Below are 19,546 nucleotides of genomic sequence, written 5' to 3'. Positions count from 1 at the left end.
GAGGGCCAGACAGAGCCCAGTCCTGGAGGGGGCAGGAGCAGGGCAGGTGGAGGAGAGAGGAGAAATGGCAGGATAACCAAACCCTCCTTACTCCCTCAGAGCAGCATGGAGGTGTCTTCCTCTACGTCGACCAACCAGGTGGAGGTCCCTGACACCACCCAGAGCTCCCCACTGTCAATCACCAGCGACATGGCTGACAGTCCCGCTCTTGCCATTGGGGCTGGCTTATCACAGAGCACAGCTGTGTTCATGTCTGAGGTCACCACGCTGACTGGGGATTCAGTTTACTCCGCTGGCCATACCCACCTGCTGGCATCTACTCATGAGAGTACCACCGCTGGCATTCTGTTAGCTGTTGCCCCTGAAAACCAGAGGTTTGCATCGTTCCCTGGTGGGGTAGGCTTAGGGGAGGGAGGAGAGCTGGTTCTGTCCAGCTCTTTAGACTCTGGTGGAGGAGTCAGCCTTCCTGAGACCACCATGACCTTTGACCCTGATTGCTTCCTCAACAATCCCAAGCAGGGCCAGACGTATGGCGGCGGCGGAGGGAAGACTGAGGGGTGTAACGGCGATGACGGAGGACTCCACTGCTCCTCTAATGGCTTTGTGTACAACCCAGCCCTCGTCAACAACATCAAGACAGAAGCTACACCTCTGGAGCAGCCACTGGCCACTCAGAGCAGCTACGTGGGAGAAGGAACCGGCCTCAGCCCCAGCACCACCCTGGAGCAGATGGACTTCAGCGCTGTCATGTCATCAGCTTGTGTCCCGAGTCTCACCCAGCCTGCACACCACCCTTCCCCCAGCCTCTTCCTCCAGGCCTCCCCCCAGACGAGCCAGCCCTCTCAGCTGCAGAACAATGGTGCTGAGGCAACCCAGGAATCCGGCGAGGCCCAGGCGTACATAGGCCTGCCCACAGTGCCAACAGACTCTCCTGTCACCAACGGAGACCCACATTCACACCTCCACCAAGCCAACACAGACCAGCAGGCCCTGTGCGCAAGGAACGGACAAGGAGCGGCAGTGGGCTCTTTTCCCCTGACACCACAGGATGCTACCGTCGACCAGTCAGGCAACAGGGGGCATCAAGAGGTTGCGGGGTTAGAGAAGCCTCCTGAGAATGGAGGAGAGTTACTACTGAAGGCCGGGGATCCTCATGAGGCCTATACGAGCGTTGACACTGAGCACTACCTCCAGCCCACGGATGAAAATGGAGGAGGAGAGGAAGGCGGAGGAGGTGGCGGGGGACGAGGAGGGGAAAATGAGATTCTCTGCAATGGTGTGAGCTTGTCGGGGGGCAGCAGTTCAGTGGGGGCCAGTCCTCAGTCAATAGCTGCCGGTGCAAACATTGAGGGGGCGCTCTACAGCTCTCCACTTCCTCAGCAAGGTGGGGGGGTGTCAGCTACAACAGCTGGGGCAGCAGCTGCCATCAGTCTGGAAGGCTTTGAGGCTTCATTTGGAAGCCAGTTCTCTGATCTCATCAATGATTTCATCTCGGTAGAGGGGTCCGGGGCCGGGGTTGGGGCAGCGGTCACTGGGGTTCTGATGACCCAGGAGGGGGCAGCAGGAGAGGAACAGGGCACAGGAGCAAGCCACCTGCAGGGCTCCGAGGTGGAGCAGGGAGCTCTGGGACTCCTTCAGGAGACTGGGAGGCTGTTTGGTGTGACAGACTACTCTCCAGAGTGGTCTTATCCAGAGGTTAGTAAACCCAACTTGATTATCATTATTTATTCATTATTGTTCCCTGCAGTAAAATTAGGCCTTTCAGCACATGATTGACGGTAGCTTGTACTGATGTTAAACACTGAAATCATACTCAGCACAATTTGTACCGCCAGCTTGGTTGTGTGGTCATTAGAGAGTCAGAATATTTCAGACTCAGCTGATGGGATTTTGATGAAATTTCAATACTTCCCTGATTCCCCTGGGTGGCCTCATTAATTTACCCATGTACCACTTCTAATATCTCAGACACCAGCTGTGTCATTGAATTATGATGAAACTTGTGGATACATTACATCTCCCCACCATCGTGTCAAAAAAAAACAACGACTTGACAAAGTTGGTTTGTATGATTAGGGGGTCAAAAATGTCACAAAGAACTTGCGATGTCTAAATTCAGACAATATTTTTTGTACAGCTTTCTTCCAGAATCATCAGTGTTACATCATTTCAGCTTTAAGTTTCTTGAAGAAACAGTTTTTTCTCCACAGCTCGAAGGGTGATGACATAATTTTTAGAATGAACTTAAAAGGAGGACTACAAATGGCAGACAACAGAAAAACCTTGAAAACAAGACCTTTTTCTAACTTCATGACTCTTTGCCGCGGCCACGGAGGGACTTTATGCATTATAATATGTGCGACAACAAGAGTGAACTAGCAGCAGTGTGATTCATTCAGTTCAAACTACTTTGTTCTACTTGGATGTAAGGAGCAGCACAGCCTCTAGGGGCTGCTGCTGGTCCTTTTAGACTTACGAATTAGTCATTAACAAAATAATAGTTACTTTGTAAATGAAGCAGGTTATTATGTGTATTAGTTCAGGTTTATATAACAGAAAGCAAATATTTAGGCCACTGTGTCTCCGAGGTATGCTTTAGTCACAGATGAATTTGTGATATGTGATGGAAACACATTCACAAGGCCTTCTGTGCACACACACACACACATTTGCATACACATGGTACCACACTGACACACACATACAGATATCTTCATAGACCCAAAGTGTTTCAAGCGTGTTATCCTGCTATGACAGTGTAGTATGAATGCAAGGGTGCGTTTCATTCTCAAAGAATCTTTGTTAGCTATGTTTAAACTAATAGTAGCAGTTTCCTGTACACAAAATAAAGCATCTTGTGAGATATTAGACCGAGGTGTCTGTTTGTGTGCCGCAGGGTGGAGTGAAGGTGTTGATCACAGGTCCGTGGTTGGAGTCGAGCAGTGAATACAGCTGTCTCTTCGACCACATCAGTGTCCCAGCTGCCCTCATCCAGCCCGGGGTGCTGCGCTGCTACTGCCCAGGTAACACAACTGTGTTTGCAAACGCTACATCGCCTTAACACCGTCTCATTTTTAAATCACACAACAGCATCTACACCACTTCAGCATTTCGAATCACTAAAATGAAAGCCATGATCCTGTTTAAGTTTGACAGTGCCACAGGTGCATCTTAGTCTGAACTGGCAGAATGGAAATGATGACGCAGACACCCATATTTACTAGTCTTATTAGTCACTAGGTGTCCTTCCTGGATTATCCTGTCACATGACCCTTTTCCACGCGTAACAAAGACATCAGCGTTGACTACCAGTGCTTAATTAGGCATGAATAATAAATTGCAGGTGTCACTAGCAGCTGTTGGTTGCATTTTATCTTGGTAGTAGTATTTACATATGCCAGAGTCTAGCTATTGTTCGACGAGTCCCAAAATTTGTTTTCAACTGCCATGACCACCACTATGCATTTTTAGTTGGCCGATTATCAATCCAATACTCAGCATTTTTCCAATTGTTGAGGTCATTGTTTGTTAGAGCAATTTTGGATAAAATTATTCATTTTAATGCACTGCTTCAACTCTGATGTCTGCAGTCACCTTTCTGTGGTCTTGAGCAATGTCTAAAAGCTGAACAACACTGAAGAATAAATAATGAAAAGTTATTTTACAATTAAATGTAAGTAAGAATCAGTAAAAAATCAATCAATCAATCAATCAAAAATTGCACTGCAGAAGTCTTCCGAGCATTTCAAAAAAAGTTTTGTGTTGGAGTTTGTGTTATTCTAAATTTTGACACCAAGATTGTCATTTTTACTCCAAATACATATCAGTTCAAAAATGTATTTTCAGTCTACTTATTTACTAGTAATCAGTAATAATAAATCAGTACGAATAGAAGTAGTATAGTAGTCAGCCCCTTGTTTTCAGGTTTGTCTGAATGGAGATTATTCGGAAACTGTACCAAAACAGTTGTCTGGACAGCCATTGCTTTCATCTTAAAATGCAGTTTTAAAAGTAGTGAGTGTGGATGTGGCCTCACACATCACACACTTTTCTTTATTTTGTGAATTGAAACCTTCCTTCGGCCATCACACCCTTTGCAAGAAGCCGTTTCTGAGAAGAGGAACCCTTACTCCAAACCCTTATTGGAAAATGCTGTCTCATTTAAACGAGAAGATAAAAACAATACTAAGAGAATCGTGAGGAAGCACACCATTTGACAGATACGCAGTGCTCACAGTTTTGCTTAAAAACTGTTTTTAGGATGTGCAGTAAGTGATAATAGCGTCTTACAAAGCAAATACTAGACACACACACACAGCGGGTAATGTGGACAATGCAATTTCTTGAAATTATTCTTTGATGTCTACCGTCACCAAGCACAGATTAATGTAGCGCACGCACACACACACACACACACACACACACTCTCACTGTTGCTGATTCCTGTCCTCATGTGTGTTTCCAGCCCATGACACAGGACTGGTGATGCTGCAGGTAGCTATGGGCGGTGAGGTCATCTCTTCCTCTGTGGTGTTTGAATACAAGGCACGTGACCTTCCTGCCCTGCCGTCTTCTCAGCATGACTGGCTGTCACTGGATGGTGAGAGCAATTATTTGACAATCACTTATGGTTACGCTCATCCTGTTGTCCTGTGTTAATTACTCAGTTAGGAACATGAACCAACATGACATTCAACTGCCTCCTGGTGTGACTATTCAATGTGAGCCTGAAAGTATGATACAAAAAAACGTGCTAAATTTGTTATGTTGTAACTCTGAGGAAACCTGTTGATGTGCATCTCCAGCCAAAGTTGCGCTAGTATTGTGTTAACACTACTTCTGCATTGGCTTAAGTGCATTCTTATGTGCATGCAAGAAGCTTTTTGCTCTTGGCACCCTCTGACTGCATGCACATTCATTCAAGAAGCTCTTTAACTGTTCTTTTAAAGATGTAAGCATCTACTTCCTTTATCTTTGCAGCTGAGATTGCCTTGTTGGATTTGTTTATTGCACACTCATTTATTAGGAAGTCCACTGTGTGTGTGCGCGCACAGCTTTGGAGCGCTAGATGTTGTTCTTGTGTGAGTTATCAAATTAAAAACACGCTGTGAGATGTTAGAGGACAATTAAACGTTCTTGGCTCCTGAGGGGGGATTGGCTGCAAATGTCCGCACAGCTTCTGTGTGCAAATATATCTCCTGATGCAATTGCAGCTCGGAAACACACGGGTCTCCTCGGCTGAGGCATGTCCTGGGTTTACTCTTGTGTTCGCCCCCGTCTCTCTCTGCGTTGCGCAATGCGGCAATGCGGCTCTCCAGTCACAGCAGGACTGGCTGTTTGTGCTGGAATATGAAGGGCAAGGACACCGTGGCACAATCGCGGTCCGTTTGACAGTGAAAATGCTGTGGCACCGCTGGCATGCTGTGCAGCCTATATATAGGCGCTGTGTTTGACTTTGGATGTGCGCTCTGCCTGTGTTTTTTTTTTTCTCCCGCACAAGCCCCTCTTTGTTTGGCCTCAAACGCGCGATCAGAAGAGGCTCAGAGGAGAGAGAGTGGGGGGAAAAAACAGAGATAAATGATTCGAATCTGCACACCGCTTTGTCACAAGCTCCAATTTAGCTTGTGTGCAGTCTGGTTTGTGCCGATGACGACCGAGTCTCCTGCAGCTCAAAGTCTGGCGGGCGGATTTGAAGCGCTGCGCTCTCAGACACAACGTGGAGACTCTCTCTCTCTCTCTCTCTCTCTCTCTCTCTCTCTCTCTCTCTCTCTTTCTCTCTCTCTTCCTCCCTCCCTCTTTCTCTCTCTGCACTTAGTTGTGTTTTGCACGGTTGGAGTAGCAATGTGTGAGTCGCACACTTCAAACTAACGGGGTTGAGCAGAAGCGGGAACAGGAACAAAGAGAGCAGCAGATAGAGAGAAAGAAAGAGAGACTCGCTGTTTTGGGTTCGTAGCTGATTTGATTTTTTAAACCGATGGTAACTCCCCACAACGCGCCCTTGCGTTGTGTTGTTTTGTAGCTGGGTTAAGTTTTGTTGTTGTTGTTGTTGATTTATTTTCTTTCTGTGTCGTGTTGCTGTAGATGGACATGAGCGTGTCTGTTTAGGTTAATATCTGTGCAGCCTCAGCTACTTTTTTTTTTTTTTTTTTTTTAAACCTGTCAAAATATTTGTAGTGGCTCCATGTGATGCGCACAGCCTCTGTCGATTTCAAACAAAGGGATGCCACAAGTCATCACGTTGTTTGCGCGCTGATGGATGGTTGGATTGAAAGACACAGCAGAGCTTCTTGATTGTGGTTGCAGAGCTGGTGATTGAGCTTGTTTTACCGTTTTGTTTGTTTTTGTTTTTTTTTTTCTGGGTTGAGCTGCTCAGTTTCAGCACCAGCAGCAGCGGACAGAGACACTGAACTCTGGAAGTACAAATTAAAGGAGGCTGCTGGCTCCTGTAGAGGCCCTGATAACAACAAGCCCATAGAGACAAGTGGGGGATGCTCATCAAGCTTCAGTACTCAGTGCTGGACGTGTTTACATGTGCTCAGACGTTTAATATTGAAAATGTCTTTGTGTGATGAACAATTTTCCCACTAACTCTGAAGAACACAAGAGTTTTGAATGAATTTGAATTAAGGCAGGACTATTGATCTGCAAAAAAAAAGACAGGGAAAAGAAATCAGAAAAAGCAGTGAACTTGAAGTTTTATGCAAATCTGCACCTGGTATTTAGCTATGAAGTCATTAGTCTTAAGTGGGCCAACTGTGAGCGGGTTTTTGCAAATTATTTTGAACAGCTTTACTCTTCGTTTTGACAGAACTTTAATCATCATTAGTTCAATAGAAGAATCAATTTAAAGGAAGCTAGATAAAATTAAATGTGGTGTGGCACTGTTAATTATTGTTAACAAACTTACAAGTTTGTCTCGCTAGGTGGTGATTTTTTTTTTTTTTTTTTTAATAAGTGAAAAGAATTTGAAATGCAGCCATGTGTTATCCAAGTTCGAGACTTCAAACTGTGCTGTGATTGATCATAGTTCAAAAATAACCTCAAACAGAACAGAAAAGTGTCTGAAGCTGGTCAGAAAGTTATTCAGAGCAGGATTATTAAACAAACAAACTTTAAACTGCAGCTGAGGTGTAAAAATAATCTATAATCTGCAGGCATTTAATGGAAGCTGGAGTATCACCAGAAAATCAGTACATTTTCTTACTGTCAGTTATCGTCCATTTACTTAATTAAAACACTTAAAACGGTTTATAAAGTTATAGTGTATAGTCATATACAATGTTGCATTCCATTAATGGCATTAATTATTTTGGAGATAGAGGAATTCATTCTGTTTTAATTGAATTTTTCAGTGTTCGGTTGGCCTTTTTCATAGTCCTCTTTCTTGTGTATGACAGGTAGATTAATGAAATGTGCGAGGACATGAAGATGAATATTTCAAATTCATGAATTGATTTGTCAGTTAGGAAGGGTAATTACATGAAAATTGTATCCCTACTTAATTGCCTAATTTCAGTGAATGTTTGACAACTATCATGTATTAATTTATTTTAATTAGTCACAAAAATTACACTGCAGCAGATGCCAGCCTCTCTAGCATGCTCCCCACGTGTTATTATTATTTTTGTGTGTTGTTATGTGACCAGGAGTCTTACTTAGTTTCCTTTATTGTGGATATTTGTGTGCTTGTGTATCTGTATTTGTGTGTCCCCTGTTTGCATTTGCAGGTGAAGACAGGTGCTTCTTTTGTGGAGTGTTTTGCTTTGTTGTGAGCTGAACTGTATTACTATGAAAGCCCTGCTCTGATTGGCTGAGTGCAGAGAGGGAGGAGCCTGAGCCTCTGTGTCACAGTCGTGGCTCCACCCCTTCTGCTTAGTTTGTGTGCTGCAGACAGCAGAAAGAAAAATAGGAGTGAAATAAGAGGAGAGAAAAACAGAGAGACTGAGTGAGAGAGCAGCAGGTGGGATGACATAATGTGCACTGCAGCAGAACTGCAGCAGCACTGAAACAAAGGGTCACAATCACACACAGCAATGCCACAGAGATAAACCTACGGTTGTCATTAGTTGTGTACTCTGTCACACACACACTCGCAACCACACACGCGTTGCATGTTTCCCCACTTTCCATTGTTAGACAGGAGACTTATTGGATTTCAGCTCTGATTTACTCTCCAGCATTGAGCCCCTCAGATGAGCTTCTCTTTTTAAGCCTCTCTAAGTAGGATTTACTGAAACATAATGTTGATTTGCTTAAATGCAGCGAGCAACTAGCCAGTGCTCACAGTTTTACGTGTCCCATCTTTGTTTCTGTAGATACTCAGTTCAGGATGTCAATCTTGGAGCGTCTAGAGCAGATGGAACAGAGGATGGCTGAGATAACCAATCAGAACCCCAGCTCGGAAGCCATGGCAACCAAGGGTGGAGGAGTGGAGGGAGGAGGAGCCAATGATCAGCAGTCTCAAGTAAATCAGTCATTGTGATGATGTGAATGTGTACCGGTTGAGCAGCTCAGCTAAACAACTTAAAACTAAAAGAAATTGTTGAAACTCAATTAAAATTGAGTTTGAATCACTGAAATTTAATTTGAAGATTGTATGTCAGTAATTTATTGATTTAAATCCCAACAACAGGTTTCTCTACAGTTAAGGAAACTTTAACAAAAATAACCTAAACATTTTCATTAGTTTTAATTAAAAACAACCTCTACAACATTATGCAACCTTGGATAATGTTGTAGAGGTGGACTCTGAGGTGCACTGAATCAAGTCTGTCTTATTTTCTCTCAAAGGCAACATTCATTGTACTAGACTTCTATATATTGCAAAAGTTCTCCAACAAGTTTCTGAGTAAAAGTTAGTGACACCTTGATGTACATTTTCAAACCCCACAATTCAATACATAAACCCATTAAAAAGATATTACCCAACATTTACCTGGTCTGTCCTTTTCGTTCACAATCTTTTAGATCTCTCCCGATCAAGGTTCGTTTGAGGGTCGTGTGGTGGTGGTGTGTGAGAAGATGATGTCTCAGCCGTGCTGGGCTTCTTCTAATCAGCTCGTCCACAGTAAGAACTCCAGAGGAATGACCTTACTGCATCTGGCTGCAGCTCAGGGCTATGCAGGGCTTATTCAGACACTTATTCGCTGGCGGTGAGTACAACGTAAATGTGACAGACCATTGTAAAGGAACAGACTCTGGCAGTAATTTCACTTCTGCTGTCTTCCTCTGCAGTACAAAGCATGCTGACAGTATTGACCTCGAGCTGGAAGTGGATCCTCTCAACGTAGACCACTTCTCCTGCACTCCTCTGGTGAGCCATCTATACTTTCACGTGTCTTTCTGTCCATTCCTGAGTATGTGAAGTTTGTTTTCTTTGCACCTCCGCAGATGTGGGCATGTGCTCTGGGCCATACTGACGCAGCATTGGTGCTTTACCAGTGGGACCCGAGAGCCCTAGCTATTCCTGATTCGCTGGGACGCTTGCCGTTGAACATAGCCCGGTCCCGGGGCCACACTCGATTGGCTGAGCTCTTGGAGCAGCTGCAACAGAGTCCTCAAACTCAGGGCCAGTCTGCGGATGCTTGGATGGACAGATGGAGAGCAGAGTCACAGACCAGCGGAATAAGCAACAGCCCCACCCCTAACTCAAACTCAGGTGCAAAAGTGTGCTATTTTGTGGTTTAAAGGATCAGTTCATGCAAAGTACCAAAAAGTTTTCCTCCTTATCCTCAGGGTTGGTAACCAGGCAGATGGTTTCAGTTTTATTTAAGGAAGTTTTAATTACATCACCAAGAACTTCTACCACTGACCTATAACTAGCGTTGGTGTAGCTGGTTAGCTTCGCTTGACTGGTAACTGTGCTTAGGTAAATGTCTCACTAATTAGTCTGTTATACAAGGTTTGTTTAAAGATAAGTCTATAAAGAGTTGGGCGCTTTTTTTGGCCACGAGTAGTAACCTTCTCCTGTCTCTCTTGGTTGCCTGGAAATTGCTCCAGGACAAGAAATCCTTTGGCACCTAACCCCATATAACCTCCTAAAAACTTGTTTTTGCACAGGTTTTTGTACGGATTGTACAAACAATATATAACGTGTTATACAGGGAGCTTTAAAGATGCTGGCGGGCAGATTTTGTTTCCTTCAGACAGATTTTAGCTGAGCAAAGCTCGCAGGCTGCTGGCTTCAGTTACATACTGCAGTTATTGGCCAGGTCTGAAAGTGGTATCGAGCTTATTGTCCAGCTCTGGCAAAGAGAGCAAATAAGTGTATATCCTAAACTTTTATTCTGACAGTAACCACTTGTATAGTATAATTCACAGATCTCTGTTGTCAGTATAAACTTGAAAGCTGAAAATTATCACCAGTACTAGATATTTCTAAGTAAAGTATGGAATGCATGACTAACATATCAAGTGCAGTGAGAATTGGTGTTGCTGTTGTTACTTGTTCTTATTTTCTCCCGTCTTTGCTTATTCAGAGCTGAGGAGACCCAGGACAGAGAGCCAGCCGGACAACCAGACCCAGAGCTGGAGTCAAACAGGACACAGAGCCCCACAGGGAACCCAAGGAGAACAGGGAGGTCCACCCCCAGCCAAGAGACTCAAACCCAGTCCCGACACCCAGCAACAGCTAGCTAACTCAAGCCCTGGCAACAACCCTCTCAGCGCCCTCCTCCACTCTTCTCCAAGTCCTACTCCTCAACGTTTTCTCCCCTCCAAGACCCTACAAACTCAACCCTCCAACCTCAGCTGTCAGAACGCACCTCTTGCCAGCTCCAGCCCCAGCCGGCCTCAGCTCCCCAGTGCCCCATTCTCCCACCTGCAGGCCAGGATAGGGGGGTCTGGAGGGGGCACCAGGTGGAGTCTGAGACACACTCTGGGGCAGCGTAGCTTAGCCAGGAGGATTCTGGGAAAAGAGCGACTGGCCATACACCTGCGCCAAAGAGTGCTGTCTGACAGGGGAGAAGAGACAGAGCTGCTGACCTACCAGGATAACACAGAGGACCTGCAGGTATGGGGAGCACAATGTTCAGGGAAGTTCTGCTCTTGTTCTCTTACTAAGGAATTAGTTTTTTTGTGAACCACCTTTTTTATGTGAGGATTGGGGTTAACTACGATACTTAAGTGGTGATAGCACAAGAAATTCTGTGCAAGAAATTAAGGGAAACATTTGTTTTAAACTTGCCCGCCTAAAAGTGTAACCATGGAAGTGGTTGTTCTGTTGAGTATTTTAAGTGCATATGAATGAGTGTTATGTAGAATATATAGATAATTTTTAATCTAAAGGGCAGTGGGTGTTACGAATACTTAAGTAGCATCTCCTTTGCATGTGTTGCAGATGGACATTACGATGCTAGCTGATCACATCATGGAGGCTTCAACTGGTAGGCTGAAGCAGGAGGCGATGGAGTCTGAAATCGACTCCGGGAAGGTGGGAATCAGCAGTGATGTCAGGTTACTCTCTAGTTACCTTGGTGAGGTGGAAAGGTGCGTCAAAGAATCGTCAAAGTCACCACATTGCTTTGCCTAACTCATTAAATGGTCTGCTTTTTTTTTATTATTATTCTAATACTTTTGCTTGGCTTGCTCCTTTCCTCCAGGTTTCTAAAGTCCAAGCCTCAGACTCCCAGCCCCAAACCAAACTCTCTCTCAGGGCCGGAGGATGAGCAGAGTCCTCAGGCTAAACAAGCCCTATCCTCCCCCCTTGAGTGGAACTCCTTCCTCTGCGCAGCTATGAAAGAAGAGAGATTGAAAACGGACTCCTCCTCCTGTCTAGCCATGACTGAGGCCGAGCAGGGAGAACTGTATGAGACCATCAGGCATGCTCTGCACTCCCTCAGAAAACACAAGGCAAGTATGAAACCCACTCCTGGTGACGGTTTGCATTTAGTAGCTATGCTGGTCTATCTACAGTGTGAGTCATTTTGTCTTCCTGTGTGGTTCTCTTGCATAATCCAGAATTAGTTGAAAGAGATTGTTATGACAACAAACCGTTTTACATATACAATATTAGGACTAACTCTCACTGTTCCTTCCTCCAGGGTGCCATTCAGGAACAACGTAAAGAGATTGCAGCAGTGATTCAGCGCTGCTATAAGAGATACAAGCAGGTAAGTGTTCGTAACATACAACTAGCATCAACCCACTGCTGGCTCTTATGTCAAACGCTCCTAAAGTTTAGTACTGAATTGGATTTTCAGAAATAACATCATTAATTGGTGTGTTCCTTTTATAAAGTTAGACTAAAGTGACATAAAACTGTTGGCTTTTCATTTTGGCTCTCACTGATATGTAGTCAAATCTATTTAGTCAATGATCAGTTCATTTCAGTCCACTAAAAAATAACTGTGGTACACATTCTACATAAACTACTAGTCTCAGTTATGATGGTATTAACTTTTTGTCCTTCGACTGCTCCAATGTATTGACCAGTAATGCAACCCTGTGGCCTAATGTCATGCACTGTGTTTATTGCAAAAATGTTTGAGTCAGTTTTATCTCATTTTAGTTTTTTTGCTTCAGACAGCTTAACATAATATATTCTGAACATTTATTGACTAAACGAATGATTGGACAAGCTGAAATAAGTCTGTTGGTCTGAATTTGATATTGCAGAGGGACTTTATATGGTCCCCTTTAAAATGTTTTCACAAGTTTCCCAAGCTATTTTGTCAGATTCTGACTTTTTCTTTCCTACTAACAAGGACACACATATCTAGGTTAAGATGATATCATATATTCACAGTTACACAATGTACATTTATTGAAGAAAACTTTAATATAAACTTTTACTCTTTGTTTACGAATTTAAAGTCCTACAATTTTCAGTGCTTTGTTGATGACATCACATAATTGTATCAGATTTTTTGTTTGCTATGTAGTTTTTATCTTTGGCATTGGTGTGGAAATAAAAAGATGATACCTGTATATTCAGAATTCAACATTACAACAGTAATCCTGTTGTGCTGACGGAGGGCTTCATGATGCTGCTGTCTTCTCTCTCAGTATGCACTTTATAAGAGAATGACCCTGGCAGCCATCCTGATCCAGAGTCGTTTCCGGAGTTTCCATGAACAGAGGAAGTTCCAACAGAGTCGTAGAGCAGCGGTCCTCATCCAGCAATACTACCGCTCCTACAGACACTCCCTTAGGTACTTCACAACGACACAGACACGCCGGGATTAATTATGTTGTAAAGATTTCTTACACTCATGTCTTTGCTTACAGCAGCCTCCTAACTAAAAAACAGAACCAGGCTGCTCGCAAGATCCTGAGGTTCCTGCTCCGATGCCGCCACAGGTGAGGCATAAAACTCTAACACACCCTCAAACACAACTGCACACACATCCAAGGGCTGATACACATGACACAGCCCACTGCCACGCATGCGCACACTACACTGGTGCTAATAGTTGGTGTTGTTTTACTGTTCCTGTGAAGCCCCTTGATGGACCATAGGCCTCTGAAACGGGTGAGTCGTCTCTCGCTCTCTCTCCTCTCTCTCCCTCTCTCCCGGTGGCTGATGCCTGTTTGCATGTCAGCGGAGGGAGGGGGAGAGGAGATCCTGGATTATCATCCTTCCCTCTCGCTCTCTCTCTCTCTCTTCTTCCCTCCCTATCTCCTTGTCTCTCTCTCTGTCCCTCTGAGGACTGTCGAATGATGTCAGTACTTGTGCATGACTGACAGATAGATAGAGGAGCGATTCTTGCATATGGTCTTCCTGGGGGCATGTTCTGACTGTCATCACTAGGGGACTTTAAGTGTTTTGCTTGGCCTGCCTTTTCTTTTGTGCCTTGATGGGTGGGGAGGATAACAGGATGGTGTGTGTGTGTGTGCTGGATGGGAATTGCGGGTGGGGAGGGGCTGTTGAAAAAGTTTTCCTGTTGCTCTGAGTATGGCCTTTGGATATGAATATGGAAAAAACACAAAGACATGCAGTTACACACACACACGCTCACATAAATCTCTCTCTGAGTGTGTCTCTAATATGTGTTTGGTTTTCCTGCAGGGCCAGAGAGCAGAGAAAGGCCAGGGGTCCTGAGAGCCCACCACCAGGCCCCGCACACAGCCCCCTCAGCCTGTGAGCAATCTACACACCCTCCCCCTTCCATCTTCTCCTTTTTCTTTCTCCTCTCTACCATCCTTCCCAAACCCTGGTCCCTTTTCCATTTCCCAACCCCTTCCCCGGTCCTCTTCTTTCCTCCTCCCCCCTCCTCTCTCACCCTCTCTCCCCTCTTCCCTCAAGAGGGAAAAAAAACTCCTTCCAGACAGACTGAGGACAGGATAGGTGTCCATCATGGCAGCTCAGACAGACAGACTGCTGGGCAGAGCCCAGGGACCTGGCTCTGCCCACAGCACTGATCCTCCTCCACAGTTTCACTGGGAGGCCATCACATTAACCTCATGGCATTCTTTGCACTCTTCATGGGTATGTTTCTTTGCAAGAACAAGTCGACGAGTCAAACAAGAGAAAGCGAGGAAGCGCCTGACGACGACGTCCTGCTGTTCATGGCAGCAGCTGGATGTGCTGAAAGGCTCCTGTGATGAACAACCGGCTCAAGAGAAAGGCTACTTTGACATGCAGAAAATACACAAAACCTGTTGCGTTTTGTATCCAAACAGAGATCCATGAAAGAATAAGAAAACATAAACCAAAAAACTCACTTCTATGTTGCATTTGCATGCAAGGTTTTTTCGCTTATTCCTCCTCTCCATCATCCTGAAGAGCTACAGTGGCAAATCATTCTGCTGATTCAGTATATCACAACATCACCAACCACTCTGACTCACAGGCTTATAAACCTAATAATCAGTCACCCAATCAAAAGGGGAGGAACTGCACTTGAATGTAAGAGGGGCATTGTTAGATAAAGGGATGGGGTCTGAATAACGATGTCTTAATTTGTTACATGGACTTTGTATGGAGTCGTTCTCAGAGGCAGCATTTTGCTCGCCTGCCGTGGTGTGTCCGTGTTTGTTCAATTCAATGCATGTGTTTGAGCTACGAGCTCCTGCATGCTTGCCAAACTGCTTTAGTGTTGTTTCTTTTGTATTTCTATGTGTAATTGTGTCTCACTTACGTCCTCATCAACTTATCCTTGCCCTGTGTAATGTGAACTGTGTAAGGACAAATGACTTATTTTGGGTGCTTTTTTTACTTTATTTATTTAAGGGTCTGATTATTTATTTAATTGGCTCAAGAGTGGTTCAGCTTGAGACTGGTTTCCCCCCACCCTCCCCCGTGTGATAAAATATGACATGTTCCAATGGTTAAATGTCTCTGTTAGTTTGTTCTTTGCGTGAACCTCTAAATCCTAACTGTGGTTTTGAGGAGAGAGTCACATACCATTGCCTTGACTTCTTCTTGACTCTGAGAGGTCTCTATGCTTGCTCTGTACAGGACATGGGTCCTATACCTGCCCCTATACAGGGCATTGGTCCCCATATTAGCCCATATGGGCGATCAAATCCATATTTTGGACTATTGCATATTCCTGTATATAAACTGACGAGGTAAGGGGATACGAGGACCCTGAAACTTTTTCATAAGAGGACTGTATTTAAGATTATAAATTATTTTACTCCCATAATGAGAACTTAAGACAGAGACCTGGGTACACAGGATGGCTGTATTGCTTGTAAATAATGTAGATATTACAAACGGAGTAATGTGCATGAGATTTAAGACAAAGAAACAGCAAAAAGAACATGTTAGTGGCTATGGACTGTGAGAGGATTTTAACTGCTTCACTTTAAGAGTATCCAGTATAAGTGTTACTGAAAAGAACATTTTGTTAAAGCATGCAACTGAAAAATCTAATGTTAGAATTATAAGTGGGAAAACAAAGTTAGCTGAAACAATGATCTTTCAGACAAAACATTTACACTTTGTGCTTTTGTTTCTTGGCTAGCAAAAATTAAACCCTTTTTGCCAGTAGTGCCAATTATTATGAATGCTATTTTGCCTAACAATATGTTACGTTGGGGAAAGCAACACCCAAAAGATATCAGTAAGATCCACAGAGGCAACACACACAGACCATAAACAGTAGAAGAGATCTAGTACTAGCTCAGCCGTAGACCTACAAGTTCTGATGTTTGTCTAAGGCAGACTTATAAAAAGATGATGATGATGATGATGATGGTGATGATGGTGAAGGTGATGATGCAAGTATGAAAATGATACTAATGGTGATGATGACTTTGATCATTTTAATGGGAATGCAATGACTGATTACCCAAAAAGGGAAGAGGGCGCTACATTCTTTACAATGTGGTTGTGCTTCAGCAACATACTAGCTTTTATTAAGACCATTATTCACACCTACAGCAGATCCAGCCTGGCCTCCAGTCAAAGCTTTCCATCTTCAAACAGAATGTCTCCTCCCCACTTTTTACATATCATTTGATTGATCTTTCTTTTTCTCCTCATTGTCACTGCCATACTTATATGACATGTACTTTAGACTTCTGGAAAGCTCTGTTTAGAAAGTGCCTGCTCAATAACAGAAAAGTGCAAACTAATATCAGGAAATATCTATTGTATGTCCTCCAAAAGGTTTCCAGTTACCTGTTTATTTTCCTAAATTGTGTGTTAAAAATGAACTTGACAGTGTTAAACTTGATCTGAGTCTAAGTTAGAAGCTCTAATTTGTCAGTGGTATGAATGAATGCTCATGGCCTGATTGATGCTGTGTGTTGCTTTATGAGACAAACCAGTAATTACAGTATCACTGTATGCCCCACTTTTGTGTGCATTTTGCAGTATTAGAAAGAAGAAAAACCATTGAATTCAGCTTCTGTGTATGAAAGGCACTGTCACGAGTCTATTCACCTCCCCGGTGTCGCTGTTGGGAGGAAGATGTGTTTTCTTTCATGCACTCTCTTTGTCTGTCTTTCCCCCAGAAAAAAAAAAAAAAAAAAGTATTTGCAGCATTTAAACGAAAGCATAACTGGGCAGTTTTTTAGAGGACAAAAAAAACGTTCATGCACACTTCATTTCTTTGTCTTTCTCTGTCACTCACTGTCTCACACGGATGTGCACGCACACACACACACACACACACAAACATACACACACACACACACATAAACGCATACATACACAAACACAAATGTACACATTCAGGCACAAAAAAAAAAAGCGGCCACACTCTTTCTCTCTGTGCTTATGTCTTTGGGAACAATGAAATCTCTCCCTTAGATTTTACTCAGGGTTGAAGAACAGGGAGATTGTATGTGGAGTGTAATGACGGCTTGCACAGAGATGTACTACTGGTGACTGTGTACATTTGGGTATGCATATGTATGTATATATATTTGTGTCTCTTAGGAATACTCCAATTGACCATGTACTACTCAGTATTTTAAACTGTTCTTGAGCTTTCTAATATTTCAGTCTTATTTTGTAAAGCAGCAAATGTGATCTGTTTGCTTTATCCAACCTGTATCTTGCATCGATTTTTCTACAAGACAGAAACATCTACAGATCCCTTATTTTATATTTTGCTTACATATAAATTCATTTGAAAGCCAGTAATGAGAGAGAAAATCTATTTATACGCTTGCCCTTGTCTTAAATGCACAAGAATCTTAATATGAGCAATTCTTAGATAATGTAAAAATAACTAACAGCCCCACATAACCTAAAAATAATCAAAGAGATACTAGATTATTTAAACACTTAGAATTGGAAGATATCTATTGTGTGTGCCACATGTTTTCTTAATTTTCATCATACTGAGAGACAGCCACGGTTAGGACAGTGCTGTCAGGAGCATTCATGCTACGGTATCACTTGAACCTCCTCTTAACCTGCCCCTCCTCTCGCATCAGCACAACTAAAGAACACTGCTTTGAACTCCTTTATATATATATATATTATGTATACACACACACGCGCGCACACACACACGCACACACACAGAGCAACATCCGAACGCTTGCGCTTGTCAACTCACACAGAACACACACACATGAAACCAAACACACAGACAGAATGCAGAAAATCCATCGATATGTTCATGTTTTTGGAGAGGATGGTGACTGTACAAAGATTATGTAGTGTAAAAAAAAAAAAAAAAAAGGAAATATAAAATAAAGAAATGTTGCCATAGTAGACAGCTGGTAGACATGCGCAGAGATGGCCTCTGTTCTCATAAGTCCGCCTAGAAATGAATGGTATAACCTTTCAGGCCTTGTTTTGAGAGGGCGTGGCCAAACACCACATTGCATGCTAGAATGGTAGACCCTTATAGATAATCTATGGCTAGACCTCTCCTTGCCTTCCTCTTCTTTCACCCTGTCTTCCCTCTCTCTCTTTCTCTCTCTCTCTCATATCTCCTGCTGTATTCCCACCTTGCCTGCTGTTGTGTTCTCCATGCCTATCTCAGTCTCTCATTCCTCTTTTTTTGTAGCCTAGTTTTTACTTTTTTGTTTTACAAACATGCATGCACAAGCATCACTAAATTGTTGATGTTTTTAAAAGAATATTTTGTTGCTGAGGCCATGCAAAGTGTTTTGAATATTGCCCTTATATGTGGAAAATGTCTTCTGAATGCTTTACATAATTTCTGCTGTAAAATGAAATCAGAATAAAAAGAAAATTTGCACTTTAACTTATTTTCTGTCTGATATTTATTCCACTTCTGAGTTATGTATGCTTGGTGATGACCTACACTCAATGAGCTCAATAAAAAAAAATAAATGAATAAATAAAAAGAATGCCACTGTTTGTTTCAGTCTTTTTGAGTTATAGCAACTTCTAATGAAGTTATGTTCAACCAACCAACTATACTGAGTTAGAAGGATTACCGTTTCCTCTACAGTCAGGGTCTTTTTAATTACTCAGTACTTGGTAGCTTAAGCACACGTCTTTAAATTGATTATTCATGAAAACTAACGTGTTCAAACTAGCATTCCCACAATATCTTAAAGAAATTTTAAAGTGTTATTTACTCAAAGACCATAACAATCAACACAAGTTGGTACATTTAAAAAATCGCATTGTTCCAATGATCAGTAGGTACAGAAGGGGACTTGAAATCATGAACCTCAAGATGAAGAAAAGTTCTGTTATCAAGGCAATTTCATTACATTAACTTAACTGAATTTAATTGCTCAAACTAGTTTTACATCAACTAACTCAGAAACTTAAGTTTAAATAACATGTAATAATAAGCTGATGCACCATCATGTCAAACCTGTCAAGATGATGTCAGCAATTTAAATAGTTTATCTAAATTAGTAAATTAAAATTAGTTTTATTTAAATAGTTTGATTATTGCCAAATAATTTAGAAATAATGGGCTTAAAACAAAAGTCCTAATTTTACTAAAACATTGAACTTTTACATTTTTGTTCAAACTAATGGTTAACGTCCCATATGAGTCCCATATGAACAGGTTGTATATGTATATTGTGGACTAACAAAATCTTACGTCCACATACCTCAAATCTTTAGATTTCCTCAGACAAATAAGAGAATTCCAGTGATATTTAAACAAGAATGCCAGTTTATCTATATAGCTCCTTGTCATACACAAAG

At 42.7% G+C, this 19,546-nt stretch overlaps 1 protein-coding gene across 1 annotated transcript in view; it reads left to right on the top strand.

Annotated features, from left to right (window-relative positions):
- Nucleotides 1–14,100, top strand: part of LOC103354979 (calmodulin-binding transcription activator 1) — a 50,949-nt gene extending 36,849 nt beyond the window's left edge. The window contains exons 8-22 of the mRNA XM_008278609.1: nucleotides 1–1,695; nucleotides 2,897–3,023; nucleotides 4,466–4,600; nucleotides 8,316–8,464; nucleotides 8,968–9,152; nucleotides 9,235–9,313; nucleotides 9,391–9,658; nucleotides 10,479–11,011; nucleotides 11,339–11,487; nucleotides 11,601–11,850; nucleotides 12,042–12,110; nucleotides 13,006–13,151; nucleotides 13,228–13,299; nucleotides 13,441–13,471; nucleotides 14,009–14,100. The exon at nucleotides 1–1,695 is cut by the window's left edge and continues 173 nt beyond it. Of these exons, the coding sequence (XP_008276831.1) occupies nucleotides 1–1,695; nucleotides 2,897–3,023; nucleotides 4,466–4,600; nucleotides 8,316–8,464; nucleotides 8,968–9,152; nucleotides 9,235–9,313; nucleotides 9,391–9,658; nucleotides 10,479–11,011; nucleotides 11,339–11,487; nucleotides 11,601–11,850; nucleotides 12,042–12,110; nucleotides 13,006–13,151; nucleotides 13,228–13,299; nucleotides 13,441–13,471; nucleotides 14,009–14,041 (3,921 nt within the window). The 3' untranslated portion in view covers nucleotides 14,042–14,100. The remainder of the gene's footprint in view (nucleotides 1,696–2,896; nucleotides 3,024–4,465; nucleotides 4,601–8,315; nucleotides 8,465–8,967; nucleotides 9,153–9,234; nucleotides 9,314–9,390; nucleotides 9,659–10,478; nucleotides 11,012–11,338; nucleotides 11,488–11,600; nucleotides 11,851–12,041; nucleotides 12,111–13,005; nucleotides 13,152–13,227; nucleotides 13,300–13,440; nucleotides 13,472–14,008) is intronic.
- Nucleotides 14,101–19,546: the final 5,446 nt, after the last annotated feature.

Source organism: Stegastes partitus, unplaced genomic scaffold (genome assembly GCF_000690725.1).
Source record: "Stegastes partitus isolate 25-593 unplaced genomic scaffold, Stegastes_partitus-1.0.2 Scaffold128, whole genome shotgun sequence".
Taxonomy (NCBI): Eukaryota; Metazoa; Chordata; class Actinopteri; family Pomacentridae; genus Stegastes; species Stegastes partitus.
The sequence above is the reverse complement of the archived record's forward strand: the minus strand, read 5'-3'. Positions and strand labels throughout refer to the sequence as shown.